General features: G+C 40.8%; 1 protein-coding gene and 1 long non-coding RNA gene across 3 annotated transcripts in view; one reads left to right on the top strand and one right to left on the bottom strand.

The window, feature by feature from the left end:
- Positions 1-25,849, bottom strand: LOC118162351. The gene is made up of 3 exons (XR_004748407.1): positions 25,703-25,849; positions 7,044-7,110; positions 1-20 (listed from the first exon to the last, which is right to left on the bottom strand). It is a non-coding gene; the product is annotated as an uncharacterized LOC118162351 (long non-coding RNA).
- The window catches only part of ANKS6 (ankyrin repeat and sterile alpha motif domain containing 6), a 43,943-nt gene continuing 20,827 nt past the window's right edge, over positions 2,751-25,866 (top strand). The window contains exons 1-6 of one of the 2 annotated variants that reach the window (XM_035318469.1): positions 2,751-3,362; positions 6,406-6,905; positions 11,044-11,088; positions 14,816-15,020; positions 16,878-16,984; positions 18,409-18,557. In XM_035318469.1, the coding sequence (XP_035174360.1) occupies positions 2,983-3,362; positions 6,406-6,905; positions 11,044-11,088; positions 14,816-15,020; positions 16,878-16,984; positions 18,409-18,557 (1,386 nt within the window). In that variant the 5' untranslated portion in view covers positions 2,751-2,982. The remainder of the gene's footprint in view (positions 3,363-6,405; positions 6,906-11,043; positions 11,089-14,815; positions 15,021-16,877; positions 16,985-18,408; positions 18,558-25,866) is intronic. The other variant, XM_035318468.1, reaches the window with a different exon arrangement.

Below are 25,866 nucleotides of genomic sequence, written 5' to 3'. Positions count from 1 at the left end.
GGTCGTTTCTGCTTCTGTGTCTGAAAGGAACAAAGTTAACATTTATGAGTCTCATGATACTGGAGAGGTATCTGCTTTTCTCTGATGACATTTCTAATATAAGAAATGTCAACCTTTTTCAGTAAGAGATAGACAAGTATCTTCACACAAAACAGATGCTAAAACTTTCAGTTTTCTTTTTCTCAGAAGTATGACTTTCTTCTGATTCACATCAGTAAGGTCTTTCAGTAGAAAACAAACCTTTTATTCCTTGAATTTCCATAAAAATAATGCCATCATATTTGGGGATTTGAGGTGCCATCATCCCCAGACTCTCATAATGAATATTATGACCGAGTCAGCTATCTGCAGTTTTCTGGATTTTATTTTATTTTTATTTTTTTAACAGATTTCTTGACTACTTGCATTTGTCCTTTCTGAGATATTTTTTATGATGATAGTAATTCTGCAGTCTTCCACATTGCATGACCCTGAATGACACATGAGGTCGAAATTTGCTCAGGTATCATGGTGTGAGGCCATGCCCATTTGTATTATACCCTACTACTACTGTAAAAGCAACCACATTTTCTGTCATGTTATCTGGGCAATTTGTAGTTCTACATCACTGCACACTTGCCATATTATAGTTATTTTACTAGCTCCACTGATGCATTACATACCCTCATGGCTTCCCAGGTTTTGTTTTGCAAATGAGGAGCTCCATCTCTTGCAGAAAAATGGCTCTTAGTTTATATCCTTTGTGTTACATTGTATGGTAAGTAGTTTTAATACAGTGTGTATTGGCTCATTTATCTCCCTGCTGGTGTTTAGATATCACTCGCAGTGGGGCCTTCAGTTGGAAAAGTTCACAAACGTTGGCCTCACATGTCTGTTCTTGACTCATCTGTTCTGCTTTCTTGGTGTGCCTGCTCTTTTCCTTGCACTTTTCTCGTCTTTTTTTCCCTCATTGCAATCCAACACCGACTTACCCAAATGAGTACACTGGTGACATGAAGGAATTTCATACCAAAAGCAATGTGTTTTTCAGTGACTGGACAAAACAGATGCAGATGCCTTCCAAATGACCAATGCACAATGTGCACTTGAGAGCCTTGTTTTTTTCTCCTATATTCTCTTCTAGCCTAAGCCTTCACCATTCTCTTTCCCTAATGACAACTTTGAAAGACTTTGGCTGTTCTTCCACTGCTGAAGAAACCAAGTTGTGCATTTCCCAGAGGAAAATGCATCACCGTAAGAATATTAGGTAGCACTGTATTCATTTCAGAAGAGATCTGATTATTACCTGATTCCTATCAGCAACAGAAATCACTGTGTGATCACATCTCTATAAATGCCTAGAACGCTGACTGAAGATAGCAATGATCATCAGATAACAACAGCAGAATTTAGCATAAATAATTTCCTCTTTCATTTTGTAAACCCCAACAAATATCTCCTGTTGCTTATGAGTTTCTTCAAAGAAGAGTTGCATCTTTTGCTGCTAGGTTTCTGTTTGTGATATGTTTGGAGTTTCAAACCATTAGTAGAATTTGATAGCGTGATCATCAGCTACATAACATAAACTTGTATGATCAACACATTCAGCAGCTTATCTCGAAAGGTAAACTGGAGAGATCTTGTCACTAATTTGACTGTATCCAAGCATGCACTTTGATATGGTAAGCATGACCCAGTTTTCTTGAATCCTGAATAATGTATTGCATTAATCACTCTTGTCATTCCATTCTTCCAAGCTCTGAAATCTTGCATGAAATTAATTACACCGTCCAGTTTTATTCATCACAGTGAGGTCCTCACACTTCTGTAGTGTTGAGAGCGGTTTTATTGGCTAGACCAACAGTTTGCCTAGCCACACATCTTGCTTCTGATGATGGCCAGCATAAACATCTTTGTGCTTACGGAGTTTTTTATTTTTTATTTTTTAACAAAAATACCCATGTCATATGTTCACGTTTTACATTATTTAATGTATGATTTCTATAATGGTGGAAGCATCACTGAATATTTACCCTGTATAGGAATTTGTCCTATTGTTTCTGTGAGGATAAATTTGCAAAGGTGTAAGTCATTTTTTCCCTGCTGTGAGCGGTACTCTCCCAGAGGATGGGTTTAAGTGGCCTTACACAGTCAGTACTTTTTTGCTGGAGTCTTTATTGAAGTGCAGCTTTTTAGGCCCTTTGCCATGATGGTCCTGTGATCTGGATTTGCCAGTGGATCAGAGGAAGAAAGCCATAGAACGTGGAAAGTATGGGTGCCTCTGACTAAAACCAGTGGCTGGCTTCATTTTAGTGACACCTGACAGTTTCAACTACACTCCCCGTAATGTCTCCTACTTCTCTTCCCTAAACCTCCACCATTATAACAAGTTAACAAGCCACGTTCTGCCTTTGAAGTCACAAGTTTTGATAGAGAGCAACCTGCTGGAAGTTATAGAAGCTATAGGGGCACGATACCATTCTCTCACATGACTGGTCAGCTGTGGTTTGGGAGTTATTTCACCAGAGCTTCATTTTTTTTTTTTTTTTTTCTCAGTTTATCTGTTGTAAATCAAGATAAGCTGGAAAAGGTGCCAGGCTACCTAGAAGGCTGAAGGTATAGAGAAGAGATTTAGAAACTAAAATCGGAGTTTTATATTCGAAGACCAGCTGCTGGGCACTATGTGGTGCAAAGAGAGATTTGTTGGGTAATGACTGGGTTCTGTAGCGCAGAAGGAGGCTGTGACGGAGGGAAGGTGGAGGCAGGAAGGCGCCGGTGGCAGCCCATGCGCCCGGCAGCCAGCCGCGATGGCCGGGGCCGCCTCTTTGTGTGGAAGCAGCGCGAAAATGGCGCGGGGGCCGGCGGCAGCGCCGCCGTCAGGAGACGACGCAGGCCCTCGGCCGGCCTCCTCCCGCCGGCCTCCTCCCCTCCTCCCCGCCGCCTTCCCAGCGGCCGCCGAGGGCCGGGGGCGGCCGGGCCGGCCGGGGCTCGGCTCCGCCGCCGATGGGGGAGTGCGGGGTGCCCCCCCAGGTGCAGCTCTTCCTCCGCGCCTGCGAGCAGGGCGACTGCGAGACCGCCCGGCGCCTCCTGGGGCTGGCCGGCGGCAGCGCCGAGCCGGCGGCCGCCTCCGCCTGCGGCAGCGAGGAGCCGGCGGAGCCCCGCGGAGAGCCGGCGGCGGTCGTCGCCACCCCGGTCTCGGTCGCGGTCCCGGTCCCGGCAGCCGCCGCCGTCCCCGTGGACTGCACCGACGAGGCCGGCAACACCGGGCTGCAGTTCGCCGCGGCGGGCGGCCACGAGCAGCTGGTGCGGTTCCTGCTGCGGAAGGGGGCCTCGGTGCAGAGCAGGAACCACTACGGCTGGAGCCCGCTGATGCAGGCGGCCAGGTAGGGGCGCACGCTTCACCCCCACCCGGGGGTCTCCGCCCGCAGTCCCCAGCCTCGGGTCGTGTCTGCAGGCACCGGCCTGCTCGGAGGACGGGCTCGGCCCCTGCGCCCCGGTCCCTGCCGGGGAGGGCGCCCGGGAGCGGCCCGAGGAGCCGGGCACCCACCTGCTGCCCTCCCCGGGGGGCAGGAGGGGCTGGCGGGGGCTGGTGCGGACAGGCATCCATCCCAGGCATCCAGGTATTGGAGCTGGGCACCCCTCGGTGCTGCCAGGGTGAAGCCGGCGCCCCAAAGCTCCGAGGGGTCACCCGAACCCTAAAACGCTGCATGCTCATCCTCCCTTCCTTGGCAGGGAGGTACATGCAAAACCCCTGTCCAGTTTCTGTCCTCTTACCCCTACCTGTTCGAAAATCGCCTCTAATTTAAAGTAGAGTGCATTAAGTATAAACAATTTGTTTTGCTAGCCTTTTCCTTATTTCCCTAAAGGTCTCGCTGGAGGATATGCAGAATCATTATTTTGGGTATTAGTGGCAGAGCTGGGTTGTTTTCAGTATCGTACCACTCACCGCAGAGCTGCGGATGGTTCCAGTATTGCTAACGCTGGGGTTTGTGCTTATCTCGATGTATACAAATACCCGCTGGGTCTACATATTTTGCGAGGTTGGGGGACAGGGCTATGCTTTGATAAATCAATGCTTAATTGAGAGGAGATTTTTTTTTTTCTTTCATAATGGATTTAAATACTTGGAAGAAGAAAATCTGTTTGAAAGTCAATATTCTCTCTTCAATTAAAGCCCACAGAAAGTTTCCAAAGAATGAGTCACACAGCTGGTTTTCCAGTAAGAACAAGGAAGACAAGGTTCAGCAGTTCTGTTATTTTATGAAGGTTTAAAAAAAAAAAAAAAGCCCCCAAAACATTCGTAGATTTTTTTCCTTAATGAAAACCTTACCCTCGTTCTCTAAAAACAATAAACTAAATCACCATAGTCTTCTAATTGTTTTAAAGAAATGGCTTGCTACTATTTGAAACGTATGATAAATATAAAGCCTGGGGAGAAAGCTTAAAATGGGAGAACATTTCTTTTATTCTTTTTTTTTTTTTTTTTAATGGATAACTGAAAAGAAAGTATAATTATAATGACTGTGCAAGCACAGGTCTCAAACTACATGCATGTTGAATTATCTGTCTCTGTTTAGTCCCATTGAAATTGGTGCGATAGCATATATGTATAAGGGTAATCATGTCTGCAGGGATTGCAGGGCCTACTGAAGTGAAGGCTACAAGTACAGGCTCCTCGCAACTTGACAGTCCCTGGAAACTTTTATGTTTTCTAGAAAGAAGCTAGGGAGTTTGTGTCTCATGTGTCTGTTAGTGGTTAGTAGTGTTCTTGGGGATTTCCTCAAGTACCATTTGTTCTGTTTCTGAGTGCAAAAGCAGCTTACAGGAACAAAGCTTGGTTGTGTTACACACTGCACAAGCATATAGTAACTCTTCATAGCTGCAACAAGCAGTGCAAAAGTACACATCTTGTAAATGTATTATGTTTATTATAGTGTGGGATTGCTCCTCAACCGAGGAAGGGTAAAGGGTTTTGATTTTCTCACTGTGATCAAGCTGGTTGGAGGTATGATGTATTGGTAGTCGGGGGCTGCAGGGGTGGCCTCTGTGAGCAGAGCCCAGCAGCTGCCCCATGTCAGGGCAGAGCCAGCTCCAAAAGGGACCTGCTGCTGGCCAGCACCAATACAGTGACAGACATTGGTTGAGCCTCTGGGAGACCACATCTAAGAAAGGAGGGAAGAAAAACTGCTGCACAACAGCAGCTGGGAGAGAGGAGTGAGAATAGCCCTGCAGCCCCCCAGGTGAGTGCAGCAGGAGGGCAGGAGGTGCTCCAGGCACACAGCAGCAGTTCCCCTGCGGCCTGTGGAGAGGCCCCTGGTGGAGCAGGCTGTCCCCCTGCAGCCCGTGGGTCCCACACGGAGCAGATCTCCACGCTGCAGCCCCTGGAGGAGCCCCCGGTGGAGCAGGGGGATGTGGCCTGGAGGAGGCTGCGGCCCATGGAGAGCCCCCACAGGAGCAGGCCCCGGGCCGGAGCTGCAGCCCGTGGAGAGGAGCCCACGCAGGAGCAGGGGCAGAGAGTGACCATGAAGGAGATGAAGCATTAGGGACTGACTGCAGCCTCCACTGCCCGTTTTCCTGTGCCGCTCGGGGGGAGGACATAGAAGAGGATGGATGAGGGGAAGGTGTTTTTAGTTTGTTTTGAGTTTCTCAAATATATAGGTATATATTTATATAAGTAATAAATGTTATTAATTTCCCTATGCGGAGTCTATTTTGCCTGTGATGATAATTGTTGTGTGATCTCCCTGTCCTTATCTCAAACCTTGAGCCCTTTTCATTGTATTTTCTCCCCCTTTTCCTTTAGGAGGGGGAGTGAGAGAGCAGTTGTGGTAGAGCCCAGCTGAGTAAAACCACCACACGTGGCTTGCATGGTTGTCTTTTGGTTACTGACAAATTACCAGAGCCTCTCACAGTCAACTTGTATCAGAGCGGTGCTACTGGTGAAACCAATGTCAGAGTCCAGGCTCCCTGAGGCATTCTGCATGAGGAGAGCTCATCTGGTCCCCCTGGTGCTAAGTTCAGCTTCCTTTATGACAGTAGTGGCCACTTGCTGTATTCTTTTTTGAGCTTCAAGAGCACATCACAGTTGCCTGTCTTTTATTAAGCCACCTTCTGTTCTGGAAAGTTGTTGTTTTTTTCCCAAATGCAAAGCAAGGGGTGATGCAAAGGCTTTTTTATGGGTATGGTCACTGGTGCGTGTGAAACAATTGAGGAAGGTACAGTCCTCCAGTAGGGTGACCATGGTCATGTTCAGTGATGTGTGCATGATCTCATATAGCACATATCTCAGTCTTTTCCATTAGTCAACACGCTGAACTGGTAAATTTTTCTGTGTCTGGAGTATGACCATTTTCAGAGTATGTCAGAAGCCTCTGCCGTCCAAGGTGTTAATTCTCTTCTTTCCCTTTCTGTTTTCTTTCTCTCAAGGTTTGGACATCTAAGCGTGGCTCACATCTTGCTGGAAAATGGTGCTGATCTCAATGCACAGAATAAGTTGGGAGCCAACGTCCTCACAATGGCCTCTAGAGGTGGCCATGTCAGCATGGTGAAATTGTTGTTAGAATCTGGAGCTTTTGTAGACAATTACGACCATTTTAGCACAAATGTGCTTAACAACAGCAGAGACGACCTCCCTGATATCACTCCGCTGATGGCAGCCGCTCAACATGGACATGAGGCAGTGGTACATCTGTTACTAGACTGGGGAGCTGATTGCAATTACACTGTGAAGACTATGGGCTGGAGTCCTTTAATGCTGGCAGCTGTTAGTGGAAAGGTGAGCTTGGCACAGCAGCTCATGGAGAAAGGTGCCAATCCCGATCACCTGAATGTACTACATAAAACACCTTTTGAAATCTCTGTTGGCTGCAAACATAAAGACATGAAGGACTACCTGGAATCTCTCACAACGATTAGACCCCAGGCAGGTATGGAGCGTTAGTTTTTTGTTTTGTTGTCTTGGAGTTTTGATTGCGTATTTGGAAATTGAAGGTGTTATGTTGTATGTACACCATGTTCTTTAAAATTTGTAACTAGACTGAAAATGTTGGAGTAGGTATACCTACCTTGGGTGAGGCAGGAATGCTCAACTTCAGGAGATGTCCTCCAGGTTAACATCGTAGAATTCCTGTTCTGTAGTAAAAAATGTTTAAAACATTAAAACTATTTTAATGTTTTCAATGTGTTGTTTTTTTAAACCTTTAAAACACATGATACAGGCACTCATTTAGGAAGAAAATTTAAAAAGGCCTATTTGATATGGGCCTAAAGAATGACATCAAAGAACAGAAAAGGATATCAAAGAAAGGATATCACAAACTCAGAGAAAACCTTTAAAAGATAGAAAATCTTGAAAACCTGCCTTGTAGTGAGAGACTAAAGACGTTCCATCTGTCTAGTTTCCTGAGGTGGTTAAGAGAAGTGATTAATAAAGCTTCCACATTAAGGACAGGACATCCAGTACTTGAGGGTCATTTTGTACAGCAGCTAAAGAAAAAAAAAACTGTGAATTTAAAGTCAGAAGAATTTGAATGGGAAATAAGACAGCATGCTTTGCAGTGAAGTTTAGACCTGGAATAACTAAGAAGAGGTGTAGAAACCCTGACACTTGCAGTCAAGGTAGAATGCTTTTCTAAAATTTATCGTCCGGTTGTCTTTGCTATATATCACATACAAGGTCTGTGATATGCAGAAAAACAGACTAGGTTAACCTGATGGTTTCTTCTGGGCTTAAACTCTCTGAGGGTATGAAACCTTCTCAAAGCCCTTTGATAGTAGATTGTGTAGTATGAGAAAATGACGTATTAATGTGGATGAATAACAATTATCATATGCTCTACTTTTCTGATCCTTGTAGGAGAGGGGAATACCTAATTTCAGAACTTCATAAAATTTATAGGCAGCCTTCTCCACTCAAGCATCGATATGCCTGTAGTGTGCATGCTCACATATGCACACGTATGCACACACGCTGTGCTAATTTTATGTACAAAATTAGATCAGAAAAACATTATTTTGATGCAAATCTCAAGTAGAATGAATTTCAGAAATGCTGCTTTTATGGTGGTTTTAATTCTGCACTGTAACGCATGCATTATGTGTGTTGAATGAGATAAGGGAAAAGATAAACAGTCTGTGACTGTGCAGTTAATAATGAGTGTGGGGTGGTGTAGCTTTAACCAGGAGAGTTTAAGGATGTAAGAAATCCAGGTTTTTGTAGAGAGGTAATGCCTTGCGCTGATGATCCAACGGTTTCGGAAGATGTGAGTGAACTTTGACTACACCTTTATCAAGTCTCCAACATGTCCAGTGCCACATAATCAACCAGAACGATGGAGTGGTATATTGTGTGTTGTTACTAGTTACTTTCTTTTTGAATTGTGAAGCAAGTTTGTGTTCTGTTGACAGCTTTTTGCATGCACGCTTGTAAGATTTTCATTTTTACTGAAGATAAAGGGTAAGCCTATATGTTGTCACCTGTTCATTTGAAATACTGATGATGATGATGATGATTATTTTAATTATACTTATTGTTAGATCTCTCTAATTTCCTTCCAAATTAACTTAGCTTTTCTTGCTATCTGGTTCTATAGAATAATGTTATGATTGGCTTATGCTAGTTTTGTTGTGGTTTTGCGTAATTTTCCTTCTCCAAAAGTTTTTATTTAATACAGAAGTGTATTAAATCTGTTCATGAAGTCAGGCAGTTTGGTCTGGACATTGTGTTGGACGTTTGAACATCAGTAAGTCATTTCAGAGATCGAGGCCTTATTCTGTATGTGGCTGACAGGGGACTCTTTTTGAGGTGTTAGTGCTTCATGATGCTGGGAGACATTTACAAAGAGGGTTTGGAGGAGGCTTGAGGCAGGACAGGCATCTAGTTTTCCAGCTCTAGAGTTTTCACTATGAAATGTGAGGGTAGGGCTGGCACTAAAAAGAAACTTTCCTAGGTGCTACCACCCATTCAGCCATGGTGGCAGAAAGCCTGCAGGGTATGTTAGTCCGCTCTAAGCTCTCTGCCACGTGTGATACCCAAAGAGGCTTATTTAATCTTAGCTCATTATTTTTCTGTTACACTGCAGCGGAGGCATACCCACAATCCCAGTCTCCTATTTAAAGCTTGTTAATTTTTATTTAAATTGGGTGTTATTCCTGCAGGTCAAGCTTCCCTTCTACTTTAAGACTCAGGATCAAAATCTGACATTTCCTCCTGCCCCAGAGAAAGTTTGAACTCACTCAGATGTTGACTCATAGGTTAAGTTGGAGCAAGAGCTTTCATGCAGCCAAGCTACCAGGCAGAACTGGCTGACTGCAGACGTTTGCTCATGATCAGCCTCTGACAGAGCCCTCAGTTGCTTATAGCAGGCAGAATCAGACATCTGTGAGATTTGCTAGTGCAGTGCTTTATATCTTGCCCATGCATTTGCATGAAAGTTCTGTGCATGCAGAGTTGGCCTGATGCTGCTTGAAAGTCTTCTATAATCGTCCAGCTTAAAGCACTGAATAAGTCTGTTTAAGCTAGAGGAGTGGACTTGCATTAAAGCAGGTGAGTGTTCCTGCCACCTCTGCTGAGGACGAGCTTCCATCAGCAGTAAGGTAGTAACTGGGGTGGAGAAGAGGTTAACAATGTTAGGCTTCCATATAATTTTCTGCATCAATATTTGGCCATGGCTTTAGCCTCCTCTAGCACTGGAATCAGTATATCCTGGGGAAAAACAAACAAACAAGCAAAAACAGATCCTTTCTTTCCAGTGGAAGGCAGCAGAAAAGGAAATAGTCTTCTGAAGCATTTAACCGTGACCCTATATAGATAGGGTGAATTGCATCTCAAATGAAAACACCTCTCTTCTATGGGCTGTTTTCAGTAACAAAATCAGAACTGCCCCTGACAGCCTGGGTGTTGCCTGTGTCTTCTGGCACCTCCTCATGGTCTCCTGCTCCCTGAGGCAGTGTCTCTTCCAGGCTTTGCACATGCCAAGTGCAGAGTCCCATCCTTTCCTCTATTAGTATTTTGAGATCTGTTTTCAAACAGTGAGTTCATACATAGTTCCTTCTTTAAGAGCAGTTTCTTAATCAGGAGAAAACGTAGAACCGCAGCTGCAGTTCCCAGTCTTAAAATAAGAGTTTTTCATGTTTTGGGGGGCTTTTCAGCAATTGGTTTTGTTCAGCATTTTCAAATGACTTCCTCTGAAGTCAAGCCACGAACACGAACCTTTTCTGTTTTACCATAAAATGGCAGAATTGGACTCAAGAGACCCTTCAATGTCACTTGTTTTCCTACAGATTTGCTTGCCCCATTGGCTCTGTAGTGGCAGTAACATTTTGGAAGACAGAGGAGGATATATTTTTCTGGTTTGAGTGGAAGGTGCAAAATATGTCACTATTTTTTTCCTCATTGTACATATTGCCAACTGTTTCAAAGCACTGGGAAGGCACGTAGAACAAAAGATCCTTCACTCAAAGTCTTACAATTGTAATAATTACAGTTCTTTTTAAGATGATGACGATCTGGGAGCTGAAGGATCTCTATTAATGAACAAACAACTGTGTATTTGAATCATCACTATTATTTTTGTGCCCTTCAAAAATAAGCTTGTCAATATTCAAGAGGAAGTAAAAAGTGAGCATCTTACAAAACTCATTTTGAATCCCTTTCCCAAGTAGTCCTGTGTTATTTGAGGAAATTTGCAGTTGTACAGAGAATTACAGCAGACCACAGAACTGTACTCTGGCTCTCTCATTGATATTTAAGTCTTCCAGGCAGGAAACAGAAGTGTCCAAATAAAATTTCCTGATACAGAATGAAAGTTGAAAGGCAGAGCTAGTACTGGTATGTTACAGTGCGGAGCCTTATCTCTGCACAGAAAACCATACAGGTGAGTCGTTGTTCCCAAAGGGAATAAAAATCTGTCTTTGTTCTTACTAAATGCCTGTGCGATCATCTCTTATAGCATATTTCTGTATATATATTTTTTCCATATATTGTATATTTTTTCTATAAAATTTTACTAGATTTTTTTTGCCTTTTAAATGACTCTTAATAGAAATATTTGTTTTTTTTTTCAGATACAGAAAAGAGGCAACCTGATGTCTTCCATGCTTTGAAACTGGGTAAGTACTGACAGGATTTTTCCATCATGTCTGGTTCTTCTAACTACAGAGTATGCTTGTTTGCTAACATGGGAAACTGAATTGTGTTCTGTTTTAACATGTGACTACTTCTTCCCTTCTTTTTCATTTTAAAAATAGATTTATTTCTGTAGTGTTTTTTTGTTGTTGTTGTTTTTTTTTTTTTTTTTTTTTTACACATTCCAATATGAAAACGTCCTTATGAGTTCCTTGTTGTGCCCTTCAGGCCACAATGGTGTGATTTAGTAGTTTCCAAGACCATGCTACCTTTAACATGTTTTTTTTTTTCCTTCCTGATAATCTTGACATATGGAAATAAAACTGCCAAAAATATACTGGTCTCTACTCCATATGAGCATTGTCATTGCTCTTTAAAGTTGCTTCAGGAAAAGGGCAATTGTTTCGAATCCTGCACGTTCTTCCATGACTAGGAGTGACTTTTCATGAGAATACAATTGATAAATCTGTTTTGTGGCAATGAGAAAAAGCCAGTGCCATCCTGTTGATTTAAATTCGACCCAAACTGTGATGGGCTGCACTCCTGGTGAATGGCTAACTGCCTGCTGGTTACCAATTTTCCTGGATCTTCTAGCATAGGAAAAGATGCTGAAATGGTGGGTTTTGCCTGAGTATTGCCATCTGATGGCATTGGCTGGGGAAACAGGACTATTCACTTTCTGCTGAGATGGCTGATAATGTCACAGATGAAACTCTATCCCGTTCGCAATCTGTTTGACAGCTTGGAGAGGTTCAGTCTTTGAACTTTATCTGATTCCTGCTTTTATAGTTGGTGTTTTGCCATGCAAGTATGTTCTGAACTGTACAATAGCACCTATAGCCTACCATCAGTGGTCCTAGCTACATGGGCAGAAAAAAAAGTCACACAGGAGTAAAAGTAAAGGACTTGATGAATTTATTTAATATCACTTCAAATAAGGAAAGATGTCATTCTCATGTGAGATTAAATCTCACATCTGATGAACTGATGAGACGTCCCAGTAGATCTGTAAGAGTCTCATAAGGGTCTTTCTCCAGTCAGCCTTCCCGTACTTGGGGCCAAGATGTCCCAGGCAGTGAGGTGCCATTGGTAATACAGCCTGGTGGATGTAGTAATACCGTGCTGTGTAACAAAGCTGTGCTTTCTGTGTCTCTGGCAAAGAAAACCTGATCCACGGAAAGTTGGCTGTACCCCTCTGGACTGTGATGTGTGCGTGTAGAATAAGTGAACTTCAAGGTTGAGCTCAACTACCTCTCATTGTAGACTTTTTGTTGATGTACCTGCTCCTGCCTGTAACATAATCATGAATGCTCTGATGAGGTTTATCTTCTTGCTTTCAGTGGGGAGCTGCAACCTGATGAAGAATTCTGAGTTAGTGCCTTTTTGATGGATTTCTGTGTTTTTTTTTTTTTTTTTTTAATTTCTACGTGAATAATTTTGTGAAGGAAAATACCACTGTTTCTTAGCATCTGTCCAAATGGATTTCAACAACACACCTTTAAATCAACAATTATCTTCTAAGTTTTCTTCTTACTGCATTCATTCCTGTTGAAAATTCAGAGTTGTATTTTTAAATGGTCAAGCCTGGCTTTAGCATAGTGATCTAATCCTGGGCTTGCTATTGCAGTTGAACAGTTGCTTTTTAACTAACAATTGTAAGTCACCATCTCAGAAACTTTATGGCTTTTGGGGCTAACAGAACTTGAAATGCGCAGACATAATTGTGAGGAAGAAAGAGATGATAGTAGTAGTGGGAGTTCTGTCATAGATTTTGACTCTTCACACATAAGCTGCCGAAACTTCTTCTGGAAAGCCTCAAGTCAGCTACATTTTAGAAGGTTCAGCTGTCCTTTTCATACCTATGTGAATTTTAGTTTCAGATTTAAAAACATGAAAGCTGGGTAGGAAGGAGTTTTAGGGGAGTCAGTTTCAGATGAATGTTGGTCAGTGTGCTGCTTTTTTTTTTTTTTTTTTTTTTTCAAGAATACACAGCTGAGGATGGCAGCATTGTTTAAGAAGACTTTGCTATGTTAAGAGGTGTCCAGGACAGAGTTCAAAGCCAATTCTGGAGTCTCTGTAGGTTCCAGGGTTTCTGTTTAACACAGTTTGTAATGCAGTGCTGTGTTAAAAAAGCCGCTTGGTTTCTTTTACTAAACTGGGACATGGAAAATGAGGTCTGTGCTTTTCTTTCCCCTTCCAAGAAATTAGATGATGAGTGGGGGTGGATGCTAGTTGCAGTGCATACAATCAAGTGCCTGCAGGGTTTATCTGGAATTCTGACTCTTTCCAAGGAAAATACTGACACCAGTGAATGGGTTGAAAGTAGTCCATGCCATAAAGCAGTTACCATTTGAAGGGTTTGTTTTGTTTTTTTCAAGTGTGAGAATTTTTCCATTTGCATGGCAGATGACAGTCTGCTTCTTTTTGCCTCTGTTCCTGCAATGGTACATATTCAATCTGAGATATTTTTTCCTCTCAGCTTCTTCCGTGCTTTTGTCTTCCATATGACATCAAAAAAGTAAGGGAGCTGGTCAAACTTAAATCCTCTGCTTAGAATGACCCTGATGGACCTTGACTACCTCAGACATTTTTAAAAAGTGCTTGTCCCTACCTTTATTAAGATTTAGGAAAAAAAAAAAAAAAAAAAGAAAAAAAGAAACAGAACCTAGCAAAAATGTGTTCAGTGGCATATTTTATACTGCTTTTTATAATCTAGACAAGAACTCAGTGACTGCAGGCCTCTTTTATCTGGAAACTTGAACGTTAGGTTTACTTTTAAAAAAAGATGACAGGAATAATGCATTACTCTTGAGGAAGGAGTAGGGAAGTTTTACATTGGAAATTAAATAGCAGAAGTAGAATAAAAAAAACAAACAAACAAAAAACATTCTGAATATAAGAAATTTGAGCACTGGTATAGACTGATTCCCTGGGAGGTTGTGGAATCATGTCAGTTGTAGTTTTTAGAAAAGATCAACCTTTGTAGGAGGAGTTACAGGTCAATATGACCTAGGGCATTGTTCTACCTGCTCGGGGCAAGAATGACCTCTGTCACCTTCAGAGTGCATTTGTGCCCACCTTCTTTGGTTCTAGAATTGTGACTTTCTGTGATTTCTGTCTAAGAAAATGCAGTGGGGATCTTACTCCTGCTGAACAACAAAGCAGTCATCTCAGCAGTGTCCCAGCATCATTGCTTTTCCTTGTACCTCATCTTAAGACAATTTTGTGGAAAAGTTCCCTAACTGCGTCTTCACACAAGATATACTGCAGTTTATACAGCTTTTATGGCTTAGTCTTATTTGAGAAAATTATTCTTGCAATAAGATTGTACTGCAAGTGTGCAGTTGTGTAAAAATATGAGGGAAAACAGTGCCTCCAGCTTATATCACGACTTCCCGTAGCCAGTGAAAATGTATTGACGAAATGAAGAAACAGAGATCAGTACAAGTACTTACCTTTAATGTTTGAAGCTGTAGCATTGCAGTTCTGTAGTGCTGACAGACCTATAAGTCTGTTGTTATTGATACTGCTGTATTGTTTAATGTGCATAATGTTTTAAAGGACTATATACATTGAAGTGATACATACATTAAGTGATACATTTATTCTGTCTTAATTCCACTAAACGTAGACCCATGTCAGCAAATTAATTAAGTGGCTAAGCAGTTCTGTGTTGCTGATGTAGATTTTTTTTATATCACTGTTTTGCAGGCAACTTTCAGCTGGTTAAAGAGATAGTTGATGAAGACCCAAGTCAGGTCAATATTACCAATGTTGATGGTGCGTCTCCGTTAATGATTGCAGCTGTAACTGGGCAGCTGCCCCTTGTCCAGCTCCTTGTTGAGAAAAATGCTGAGATTGACAAACAAGATAATGTTCATGGCTGGACAGCACTAATGCAGGCCACATACCATGGGTAAGTTGTATGCTCACTGGGTCTAACAGAAAAGAAGTTTCATTCTTCTTACGTCCAGATAGAAAAGATCTTTGTGATACTGACTCTGGAAGCAGAGAGTTCTTTCAAGAATTGTATAGGCTTGTGGCCTCAATTCTCTAAAACACATAGGATGCCTTCAGCTTTTCAGAACAGACCCAAACATGTTTGGATTTCAGAAATGAGTGGTACATATGGAAACTTGAGTCTTGCTTTGTAAGTGTTGGGAACATCATGCTCCAGGCAGGCACTAGGACCTTTGATGCAGATTTCAACTTCCAGCCTTTGATGGCTTTTAGTCCTTTGTAAGATAGTATCACCCCAGATCAGGGTTGTAAGCCTACACAGAATTATGAAACTCAATGTAGTCACCTTTCTGTGTGCCACGTTTGCCAGTCTTAAAACCATTCTTAAAATTTCTCTCTTCAGAAATTTTTATTTAAATTTTCTGGAGTGTGTCCACTGGAAAACTGACTTTTATTTTTTTAATCAAAAGCTATTTTATAAATTGAATTTCACATGTAATCTCTCATAAAGTTTGCAATGTCAAAATACATGACACTTCTGTCTGTATTCAGACACTCCTCTTGTCTGTGATAACAATCTTTATACTCAGGAGAATCTCAGCTTACCCTTCTTAAGAGCAACGGTAGGTGGGGGCAGTTTCTGGTTAGAAGGAAGGAGCAAGCAAGGTCTGTGTGAGCCGGGGGCAATAAAGGATTGAGTCAGTCTGTGTGCCCTGAAGGTGCAGGACAGGAAAGAAGGTTGGGACACATTTTTTAAGGAAAAGAAGAAAGGGGAAGTGTGCAGAGGAGCTACACTGGGGGTAAAGCAGAGTTTTTGTTAGAAGAGAGAGAGAATGGTCATTCTTCATTTTAGGTTGACTTTATCTGGAGTATGTTCAGATAGAAGTAATGCTCTGAAGTGATCTTCAGAGATCTGTTTGAGATCTGTTTGTCAGCTTCAGAGTTAGAGCTGGCAGTCAACTATTGCTACTTAAGCACATTGTTCTTCAGTATGGCTTACATGTGTCAGAGTTTGCTTTTATACAAGGTTAGTCTCAGTGTAAGATGCATTTTATAGTAAATATATTTTCCGAAGCTTTGTTGTCATTACTTATTTTGTATTGTTTTTAATTTGCAGGGCTAGTCCTGCTTATTTATTGAGGTATATGAAAAAGGAGAGGGGTTAATGGGAACGGGATGATGAGTTCCTTTTATGCAACTTGCTTTTATGAGCTTTTATTAGGAGGTGTTTGTATTATCATTTACTGCTGATTTGCTTTTGCATTTTAGATACCTCAAGGAAATTTGTGTCTCTAATTAAGTGATTTACTGTTTGGAGTTCATAAATTATCTTTAGTCAGTTGGGGTTTTATTAAATTGATTTTTTAATCTGTTCTGAATATGAAGCTATGTTTAAGTATTAGTGATGTTGTGTGATGACTTCTGGACTGACCTTTGTATTTCCATTTGCTGTTTTGCCCTAGGCAGTAATGGCCTTTCAAAGGGAAACTGGCAGAAATACCATGACCATTTGTAAAGGGTCAGATGAAGAATCTGACTATTCAAATTATGTTTTTTAGGCTGTTTGCATGCCAATTATTGTGATTTATAGTGAGTAAACAGTGACTGACAAAGGAGTCATGGGAGCTCCTGAATAAATCGTGGACACATTTTAGACTTGGTTAGCTATTGCAGAGGTAAAACTATGATCATTAATTGAGGAGCAATGATATAAAAGGATGGAAATGGAGTATTGGGGTTCTCTCTCTCTCTGTCTCTCTCTCTGTCTCTCTCTCTCCTTAACATAAGCAGTGCTTTTTTTTGTCCCTTAAAGGAACAAAGAAGTTGTAAAGTATTTGTTAAATCAAGGAGCTGACGTCAATCTTCGTGCGAAAAATGGATACACAGCTTTTGATCTGATAATGCTACTGAATGATCCAGGTATGTTATTTCAGAGAACACTGAGGAAATATTTGTAATTGCAACATAACCAGATAAACATCTCTTTCAACCTAGAAATTGCATTAAATTTGCTTCAAGATACTGACTGCGGTCTGTGCTAGACTGGACCAAGAATGGATACTGCCTGAAAACGTTTTTTTTTAATTAGTTGTTTAGATGTATGTGTACATTTATGGGCTAATAGATTTTGTGTGGTCCTCTTGTCCTTTTTTTTTTTTTTTGAAGGTGCTCCAAAATGTTGTTTGTGCCATCAGAGTCAGTTCAATAGAATTTACTTGTGGTGGCTCAGGTAGTGTCATTAGCACTGAGCTAGGAACTGGAGTTGGAAGTTTCAACTCGGCAGCAATTAAGAAACAGGATGAAGAGAGTGCAGTCAGCACAAGACTAGTGAACTAGCTGAAGCTCCCACTAGGTCTGTAAAGTCTGAGATTAAATCACACTTCAGCCTTCAATTTATTAGTCATGGGAGTTCTTTAGGAAAAGACAGCATGCTTTGGGGAGACTTTGCAACACATTTAGATTTTGTTATAGTTTGTTTAGCCTACCTAATTTGGGACTTTATTATTAAAACTTGCCTGGTAGCTACATTGCTTTCTCTGAAGCTGAAAAATAGTAGTGCTAATGGAAAGAATGTTTATATTCTCTGTATTTACTCACAATGTTGTTTTTGATCACTAGCACATAGCTTTGCTTTGTCAAAAGTTGATGACTAATAGTATAAAATTTTAGAAGATAAATAATGGTGAATGCGTTTTTCTTGTAACTTGCTCCCTGTAGGACAGAATAGTTCACCTTGTTACCTGTTCAGTAAGGGGGATATAGGTTGGTTCTGTCTGCCCTTCTGAAAATCTTTCCTTATTTCTGTATAAAATACAGTTTTACAGAATATTTCTCGCTTTCCTGTCCTCATCTTACTCTTTTTTTTCCTTCCTCTTCCTTCTTTTTTTTTTTTTAATTTTTTTTTTTCCTCTGTATTTTTTCTTACCATGTCTTTTCAGTCCCTTCATTGTCCAGGCTGAACATCTCCTTTCTCTTTGGGATTTAATTTCAAGCTTCTTTTCTGCAACCTACACTTGAAGAAAGAATATTCCTTTTTCTCTGCTCTCTTCTGCGTCAGGTGAGAAAAGGGAGCATCCCAGTGCTGTTCTTAATTTTTACAAAGTGTGCAAGTAGGCAGTTCATTTGGTCACACAAGACTGAATGGCATGATTAATTATACTGATAAATGTGTTTAGAGAGGCATTGGTAAGACTGCAGCCCACTCTGTGGGGAGAAGGGGTGGGAAACAGAGGCCAAGAAACAAAGTTTTGGGTATTCATCTGCTTTGTTTGAGAGGTGTTTCAACATATCGGTTATGATTTGGCAAAGTGAAACAGACTAAAAAGTATCTTGTTTTCTTTTAGACACAGAACTTGTACGGTTACTTGCATCAGCATGCATGCAAGTAGACAAAGACAAGAATAAACTCAACAACAGATCATCTTTGCCTTGTTCCAGAAGTAGGCAATCCTTAAATGTCCCAATGCTGCCAGATGACAAAGGAGGTTTAAAGGTAAATATATTCAGTCACTCTTACTGAATGAAGCAGAGAAGGTCATTGCTAAGAAGAACTTTGGATCTAATATGTAACTAGTTGTGGGGATTTTTCCCCTTCTGAACTCCTAGTTGTTTCCTGGTTTTATGACACGTAGCCTATGTTCAGCTTTCTTTCTCTTCAAGTAACAAGGCAAAGGGAAGACTTCTAAAGAAGAGTCAGCATCAAAGCACATTTCAGAGCCTAGAAATAGAGGTCATAATTAAATAGTATAATGTATTATATTCATGAGTTTGGAAATGAATTTCCATTATGATCTTAATTTTAAATCATCCAAATGTACTAAATTTTTAGTAGATTTTTCCTTTACTCATTGCTGATCTTTTTTGTTTGAAATTGGAGTGGATGTGTTTGGGATCTCCTAACAAAGTGAGAAGCTGCCTGTTTATGTATTTGCTCTATGTAGGATTTCCAGCAGTAGTTCTTTATATTTTTCTTTTGTGGTATTTAGTGGACCCTAGAAGAAGAAAAGCATGATGTAGGAAGTACTGAAGTTCAGGTAGTGTACTTGAAAATACTGTGACTATGTGCAGGACAGCCCAGACTGAGAGGCTTCATCATAATACTGTAAGAAGAATAAAAGGGAAGAGTTTAGATTCATCATGAAGCAGAAGACTTCTATGAGAGAGGGTAGACTTCATTTCAACTATGAATGGAGTTTGGCACTGAAAATTAAGAAGGTCATAGCAGAGGTTTTAATATGAGAAATGGAAGAGAGTGCAATTCAGGCTTACGTGTCCTCTGGAGAGTCACTGGAATGCTGTATGCTTATCTAGAAATTGGCAATAATCCAGTAGGAGACAAGTATGTGCCATTTGAACAAAGACATTGTGACTTACATTGTCTGTGTTCAAAAAAAGGAGGAGAAAAGTATTAGTTTATTTTGTTGTTGTTGCTGATTTTATTTGTTTAGGTGAAAATTTGTTGATGATTGTGTACCTCAGAATTTCCTTGATTCTGTAATCTGGCATTTTTAGCATAAATGTTATCAGAGTCTTGGAAACACAATGCTAATTTCCAGGCTAATTCTGACACGAATTTTAAAGACCATCTATAATTCTACTTAAGCTCAAATTGATTTTGCACTTTTAATAATGAAGCAACAAGTGGTATTTTCATATGATTATTCGATATGATACAACTTCAGTATCAGTTTAGGTGGGCCTATTTAGGAATGCAGTTACCTAGCCTGGGGATTTCAGAACAGTCTTTGGTATTATAGAAAGCAGATCAACAGCAGGTCAGGTTGCAACTCTTGCAGAGATTGGGCCAAGGCTTGAACTGGGGTCATACAAGATTTTGAGGTGAAATTAGAAAAAAACAATTTTGTAGGATTTGTCGATAAAGATTTAAATATGAGAACTGACATTAAATATTTTGATGTGTATAATGTTGGAATATTTGATTGCAAAACATCAAAACATTACAGTGTTTGCAAGCTAAGTCTTAAGTATTTTTTCAGCAGAAATGTTCTATGTAATTCTTCTTTGTGTATGTGCATATGTACATATATATTTATATATATAAAGCCACTGTAATTACCTCTTTCAACATTTCTTAGTGCTTTATTAGCCATTCTGTCTGATCACAAGTATGTTACATATCTTATTCTCCATACAGAGAATAAACAGAGTAAAAATTATATTTTCAGAGTGACTGGGGAGGTCATCAAACACATCTTGTTTAAGACCAGTGTGTGAGGAGAATGCACAAGTGAGGGATTTGTCCTTGGCTTTGTAGCAGTGGTGCTTCCGTGTGGACAACTCCTCTGTGCTGAGCCAGGACTGTAAAACAAATTGCCCGGAAGGTTTCAGTGAGATATTTTTAGTGAATCAGACAGTACATAAAATTTCTGTCTAGGTCAGTGCAAATGGCAGAATGTGGAATCATAGAAATGAAAGAATGAAAGGGAACTCAATGAGCCCACCTGTCTTTACCTAAGGAGACAGAATGAAGATGCCAAGAACATCCTTGATAAAATTTCCGTTCTCTCATCTCTCACTGTGATGAAGAAGGTCCCCAATCTACTTTTGCAGCTGGTTCCACTACTTGTCTGTTCCTACAGTCAGAATTTTTTCCCTTGATATAATCTAAATCTCTCTTGCTGCATATTAAGTTGATTTATTGTTTTTCAGTTATCAATGTCCACCTTCACCTTTATAGGAACTATATGCATACTCAGAAAAGATTCAAATTCTCTCAAATATTTTCATGTCTAGAATAATAAGATTTTTTCTTTAAACTTCTTTGTTATCAGGCTATGTTTCCTAAACTTCTTATTATTTCTAGTTTGTCTGTTTCAGTCTTAAGTTGAGGTATCCACGACAAGTCATGAGATTCTATATAGGGTCTCAGTATTGCATAGCAGGTTCACAGTATTACATAGCAGGGTACAAAAGCTACTTGCACAGTTGTGTATCTTATGGTATGGTCAGTGAAATTTGCCATTTTTTGCAGCAGTAAGACACTGTGGACGTATTTGTACATGACCTATGCTTAGTTTGTGGTATGTTAGAACTCTGATTTTCTTTCTTCTTCAGTACAGCTGCCTTGCTTATTATTCCTTTTTCTGTATTTATGCACTTGGTTTCTTCTGCTTACATATGACTTTGACCCCCCTCTGCTGAATAATGTCAATTCATCAGTGTAATTTAGAGTATCTAAGGTGCTCACAAAACTGTCCAGATAGATGTCTTACACAGACTGAGCAAAATGAATTATGTTTTATCATTGCTGTTGTTCATGAATATTTCCAAGCTCCTGTGTTGCACCGCTGAATATGCCCTCCCCATTTTAGAGTAAATTGCTGGTAATTTATCTGTTAACGTGTCTTTTGGTTATCATGCTTTTCCTCTGTTAATTTTACTAGAAGCATATTTTTGTCATTTGTTCAGAGAACGGTACATGGAATACTGATAAAAGCTTTATTAAAGTTAAGCTATGTTACAGCTTTTCCTCCCTTCTGCCACTTAACCAGTTCGTCTGTCAGAGAGATTGATTTGGTGTGATTTATTCCTGACAAACCTATGCCAGCTGTCTCTTAGGAGCTGTGAGTACATGTGAAGTTTTTTCAGTGATGTCCTTTCAAGTTAGAGAACAAATCTTATGAGGAGTGGTTGAGAGAAGTGGGGTTATTTAGCCTGGAGAAAAGGAGGCTCAGGGGAGACCTTATCTGTCTCTACATCTTAAAGGAGGTTGTAGAGAGGTGGGGGTCAGTCTCTTCTCCCAAGCAACAAATGATAGGACAAGAAGAAATGGCATCAAGTTGTGCCAGGGGAGCTTTAGGTTGGATATTAGGAAAAATGTCTTCACTGAAAGGGTTGTGAAGCATTGGAACAGGCTGCCCAGGGAAGTGGTTGAGTCACCATCCCTGGAGGTCTTCAAAATGCATGTAGATGAGGCGCTTAGGGACATGGTTTAGTGATAGACACAGTTACCTGGCAAGGTAGCTTTGCTAGATTAATGGTTGGACTTGATGATCTTGGAGGTCTTCTCCAAACTAACTGATTTTGTGATTCTGTGATTCTAAGTTAAGCTGATTGGTCAGAAAAAAATCAGATTTTCTTCTTCAAGGTAAGTGTGGTAATGTATTGCCTTTTGCTTCTGTAACTTCTTCCATCCTCTTCACTTACCTTGAAGATAATATTGGTTCAGAGTTTGTGTTGTCTGTAATTACTCTAGGTTAATTTTAATCAGTTCTTCTTGTTTTAATCTGTGCGAGCTAATTTCAATAATCCGTTAAGCAAAGGCACATCATTAAGGGCAGATTGTGCCTGACAGATCTGCTGGCCTCCTGCAGTGGGATCACAGCATTGGTGGATAGGGGAAGAGCAACTGATGTCATCTACCTAAACTTGTGCGACACATTTGAGACTGTCCCTACGATATCCTTGTCTGTAAATTGGAAAGACATGGATTTGACAGATGGACCTCTTGGTTAAGGAATTGGCTGGATGGTCGCACTCCAAGATTTGCGGTCAACAGCTCAATGTCCAGGTGGAGATCAGCGGTGAGTGGTGTTCCTCAGGGGTCAGTATTCAGACCAGCAGTATTTAACAGCTGTGTTGGTGACATGGACAGTGGGATCGAGTGCACCCTCAGCAAGTTTGCCAATGGCTCCAAGCTGTGTGGTGTGGTCAACATGCTGGAGGGAAGGGATGGCATCCAGAGGGACCTGGACAGGCTTGAGAGGTGGGGCTGTGCAAACCTCATGAGGTTCAACAAGGCCAAATGCAAGGTCCTGCACCTGGGGTGGGGCGATCCCAAGCAGAAATACAGCTTGGGTGTAGAATGAATTGAGAGCAGGCCCTGAAGAAAAGGACCTGGGGGTGTTGGTTGATGAGAAGCTCAGCATCAGCTGGCAATGAAACCCAATGAAACCCTGTTGGCTTTTCTGGCTTAAAACCCAGAAAGCCAACAGTATACTGGGCTACATCAGAAGAAGCATGGCCAACAGGTTGAGGGAGGTGATTCTCCCCCTCTACTCTGCTCTCGTGAGATCCCAACTTGGAGTACTGTGTTCAGCTCTGGGGGCCCAGCACAAGAAGAACGTGGAAGTATTACAACAAGTCCAGATGATGGCCACAAGTATGATCATAGAGCTGGAGCTCTACTACAGAGACAAGCTGAGGGAGTTGGGGTTGTCCAGCCTGGAGAAGAGAAGGCTCTGAGGTGACCTTATAGTGGCCTTGCAGTACCTGAAGAGAGCCTACAGGAAAGCTGGGGAGGGACTCTGTGTCAGGGAGTGTAGGGATAGGGCAAGGGGTAATAGCATTAAACTAAAAGAGGGTCGGTTTAGATTAGATATTGGGAATAAAATCTTTACCCAGAGGGTGGTGAGGCACTGGCACAGGTTGCCCAGAGAAGCTGTGGATGCCCCATCCCTGGAGGTGCTCAAGGCCAGGTTGGATGGGGCTTTGGGCAACCCGGTCTGGTGGGAGGTGTCCCTGCCCATGGCAGGGGGTTGGAACTGGGTGGGCTTTAAGGTCCTTTCCAACCGAAACCATTCTGTGATTCTGTGTGGTTGATGACTGTTTTCTCACCATTTACCCCTTTACTTAGAGGTTCACTTAGGAACTAATAAGTACTTTGTTTCCCACCATTTTCTGGAGTTGAAGTAAAGTTGTGTCCTTTCTGTAGACAAAATATTTCCTCTTTTCTTGTTGCCTGTGCTTCTTCAGCAAACTCTACCCTCAATGTCAGTAGCACAGCAATGTGAATTATCACATTCAGTTTCTTTTTTTGGATAAAGTTATTTTGAAGACAGATTTCCAGTGCTTCCCCTAATTCTTTCTTTTCTAGGGTTGTTAAAAGTATCTAATATATTTCTCAAGCGGCAACACCTCTTTTCTATTTTTTTTTTGATACTATTGCATTCTCCCACTGCTACTAGATCATAGCCTTTTGACAGACACTATTTTAGTCACTGATGCGTTTTTATTTTATTTATTTATTTATTTATTTATTCATTTATTGCAGTCTAGTTTAAAGCCGTTTCCAGGTTCTGCATGTCTCTGATGTGCAAGGTATATGGGTAGGCCACAGCTTTGTGCAGCAACACGCTGGATGCTCCACAGCTCAGACGACCATACTCTGAACACCAGAAGACAAGATGAGCCTCTCTGCTAGCATTCCTTTTGTGCAGGAGAGTAGTAGAGTATTTTGCATGGTAGTGCAGTGGCTGCACTTACTCCATTTTGGGTGACGTTGTGGTGAGAGCCTATGTTAGCAGATCAGAAGCACTGTAAAGAGTAGCAAAGATGAGAGGAACTGGGAAGTGATCTTTTTGCCCAGTGAAGCTCGCTTGTTCCCGTAACAAGCAAGCCACATTGTACAAGCAGCCTCTTTTGTAATCTCACTGTTCTCCATATTAATACTAGATGGTTTTTTGTCCTTTCAGTTCCTTTTGGAAGGTGAATAAATACTGAATGTGTGGTTTTTACTGCTTTCTCAGAACTATTTGTCTCTCTTTTTCCATCAGGTCTTTGTTGAGGAAAGTAATGTATATCTTTATTAGTTATGACTCCAAAGTGATTCAAAGGTCTGAGAACTCTGTCCATTAGTAATGCTCTGTGCAGATTTAAAATCTTTTTAATGATCATCTGATAGAAGGATTGAATTATGGGGAGTAAGTTTACAATTTATATTACTTAGTTCTGCTCTGTGACAGTTAGGAAGAGATATATCAGAAAGCAATTCAGAAATGTTAAATGTCAGGGAGAATGGGGAATATATATAGTAAAAAGGAAGGGCTAAGAGTAAACGAGGAAAGTACAGGTCTGGGTTGGATATCTAATAAAGCAGCCTTGATGAAATATCATCATTTTAAAATATCTTTTTTTTTTTTTTTTTTTTATGTGTTCCAGAAGACAAAGTAGCTTTACTAAGAAATAATCAGGACATATTTAGAATCTTGACTTATTAACCTCCAAGCCACATGATGTTTAATAGACTGCATGGGTTTTCTTAATATTAACTTGAAAGTCTTGTATAGTCTGGAGAAATGTAACAGGAAAAAAATGTAATCATCCTGAACACTTGAAGCATTTTATATCATCTGCCTACAACAATATAGAAATCTGTAATCTATTTGCATAAATTCTTGAGCAAAGCTCAGACAATCTCCATGTATACAATACCTACATGGGTGGAAGCTATAGGTGCAGTGGTCCTTAGGCTTGTGTTGTTTTCACAGCTGGTATTTCTGGCCTCTCAGTCTATAGTCTCTCCATCCTGACAGGGTTTAAGTTATCTGTATAGCAGCACCTTATGTATTGCCAATCTTGGTTCTGATAGGAATGCTATTAGAACTCTTCCAGTTTGCCACCAGGTTTTAAAAACTTAAGGAGAGGCTTTCGTGCAGATCAGATAAACTTCTGTGCATGCCTCTAAAAAGAAGAAAACGTGTGTCCCAGTTCATTGATGTCAGAGAGTGTTGGACACGCTGGAAGTTTATTGTAAAATTAAGTAATTGCCATGTAGCTGCAAAAAAAATCCCACTCAAATTGTCCTAATTCTTTTATCTACCTTGTCTTTCTAGATACAGTAGACAAATATTGTAAGCTATTTGCCAAAGGAAACATAAGGAGAAAGGTGAATCTTACCTGAATCATGGGGTAGGATTCTGTTGATGAGTGCAAACCATTTTAACATTGCTTTTGTAGTTTCTCTCTAAAATTTCTTTATCACTGCAGTAAACATTACTTAATTGTACTCTCCTTTTCCTCTTTTAGTTGGAACTAATGTGTTCTTTTTCCTTCTCAATCTA

The sequence above is a fragment of the Oxyura jamaicensis genome, chromosome 2 (genome assembly GCF_011077185.1).
Source record: "Oxyura jamaicensis isolate SHBP4307 breed ruddy duck chromosome 2, BPBGC_Ojam_1.0, whole genome shotgun sequence".
Classification (NCBI taxonomy): domain Eukaryota; kingdom Metazoa; phylum Chordata; class Aves; order Anseriformes; family Anatidae; genus Oxyura; species Oxyura jamaicensis.
The sequence above is the reverse complement of the archived record's forward strand: the minus strand, read 5'-3'. Positions and strand labels throughout refer to the sequence as shown.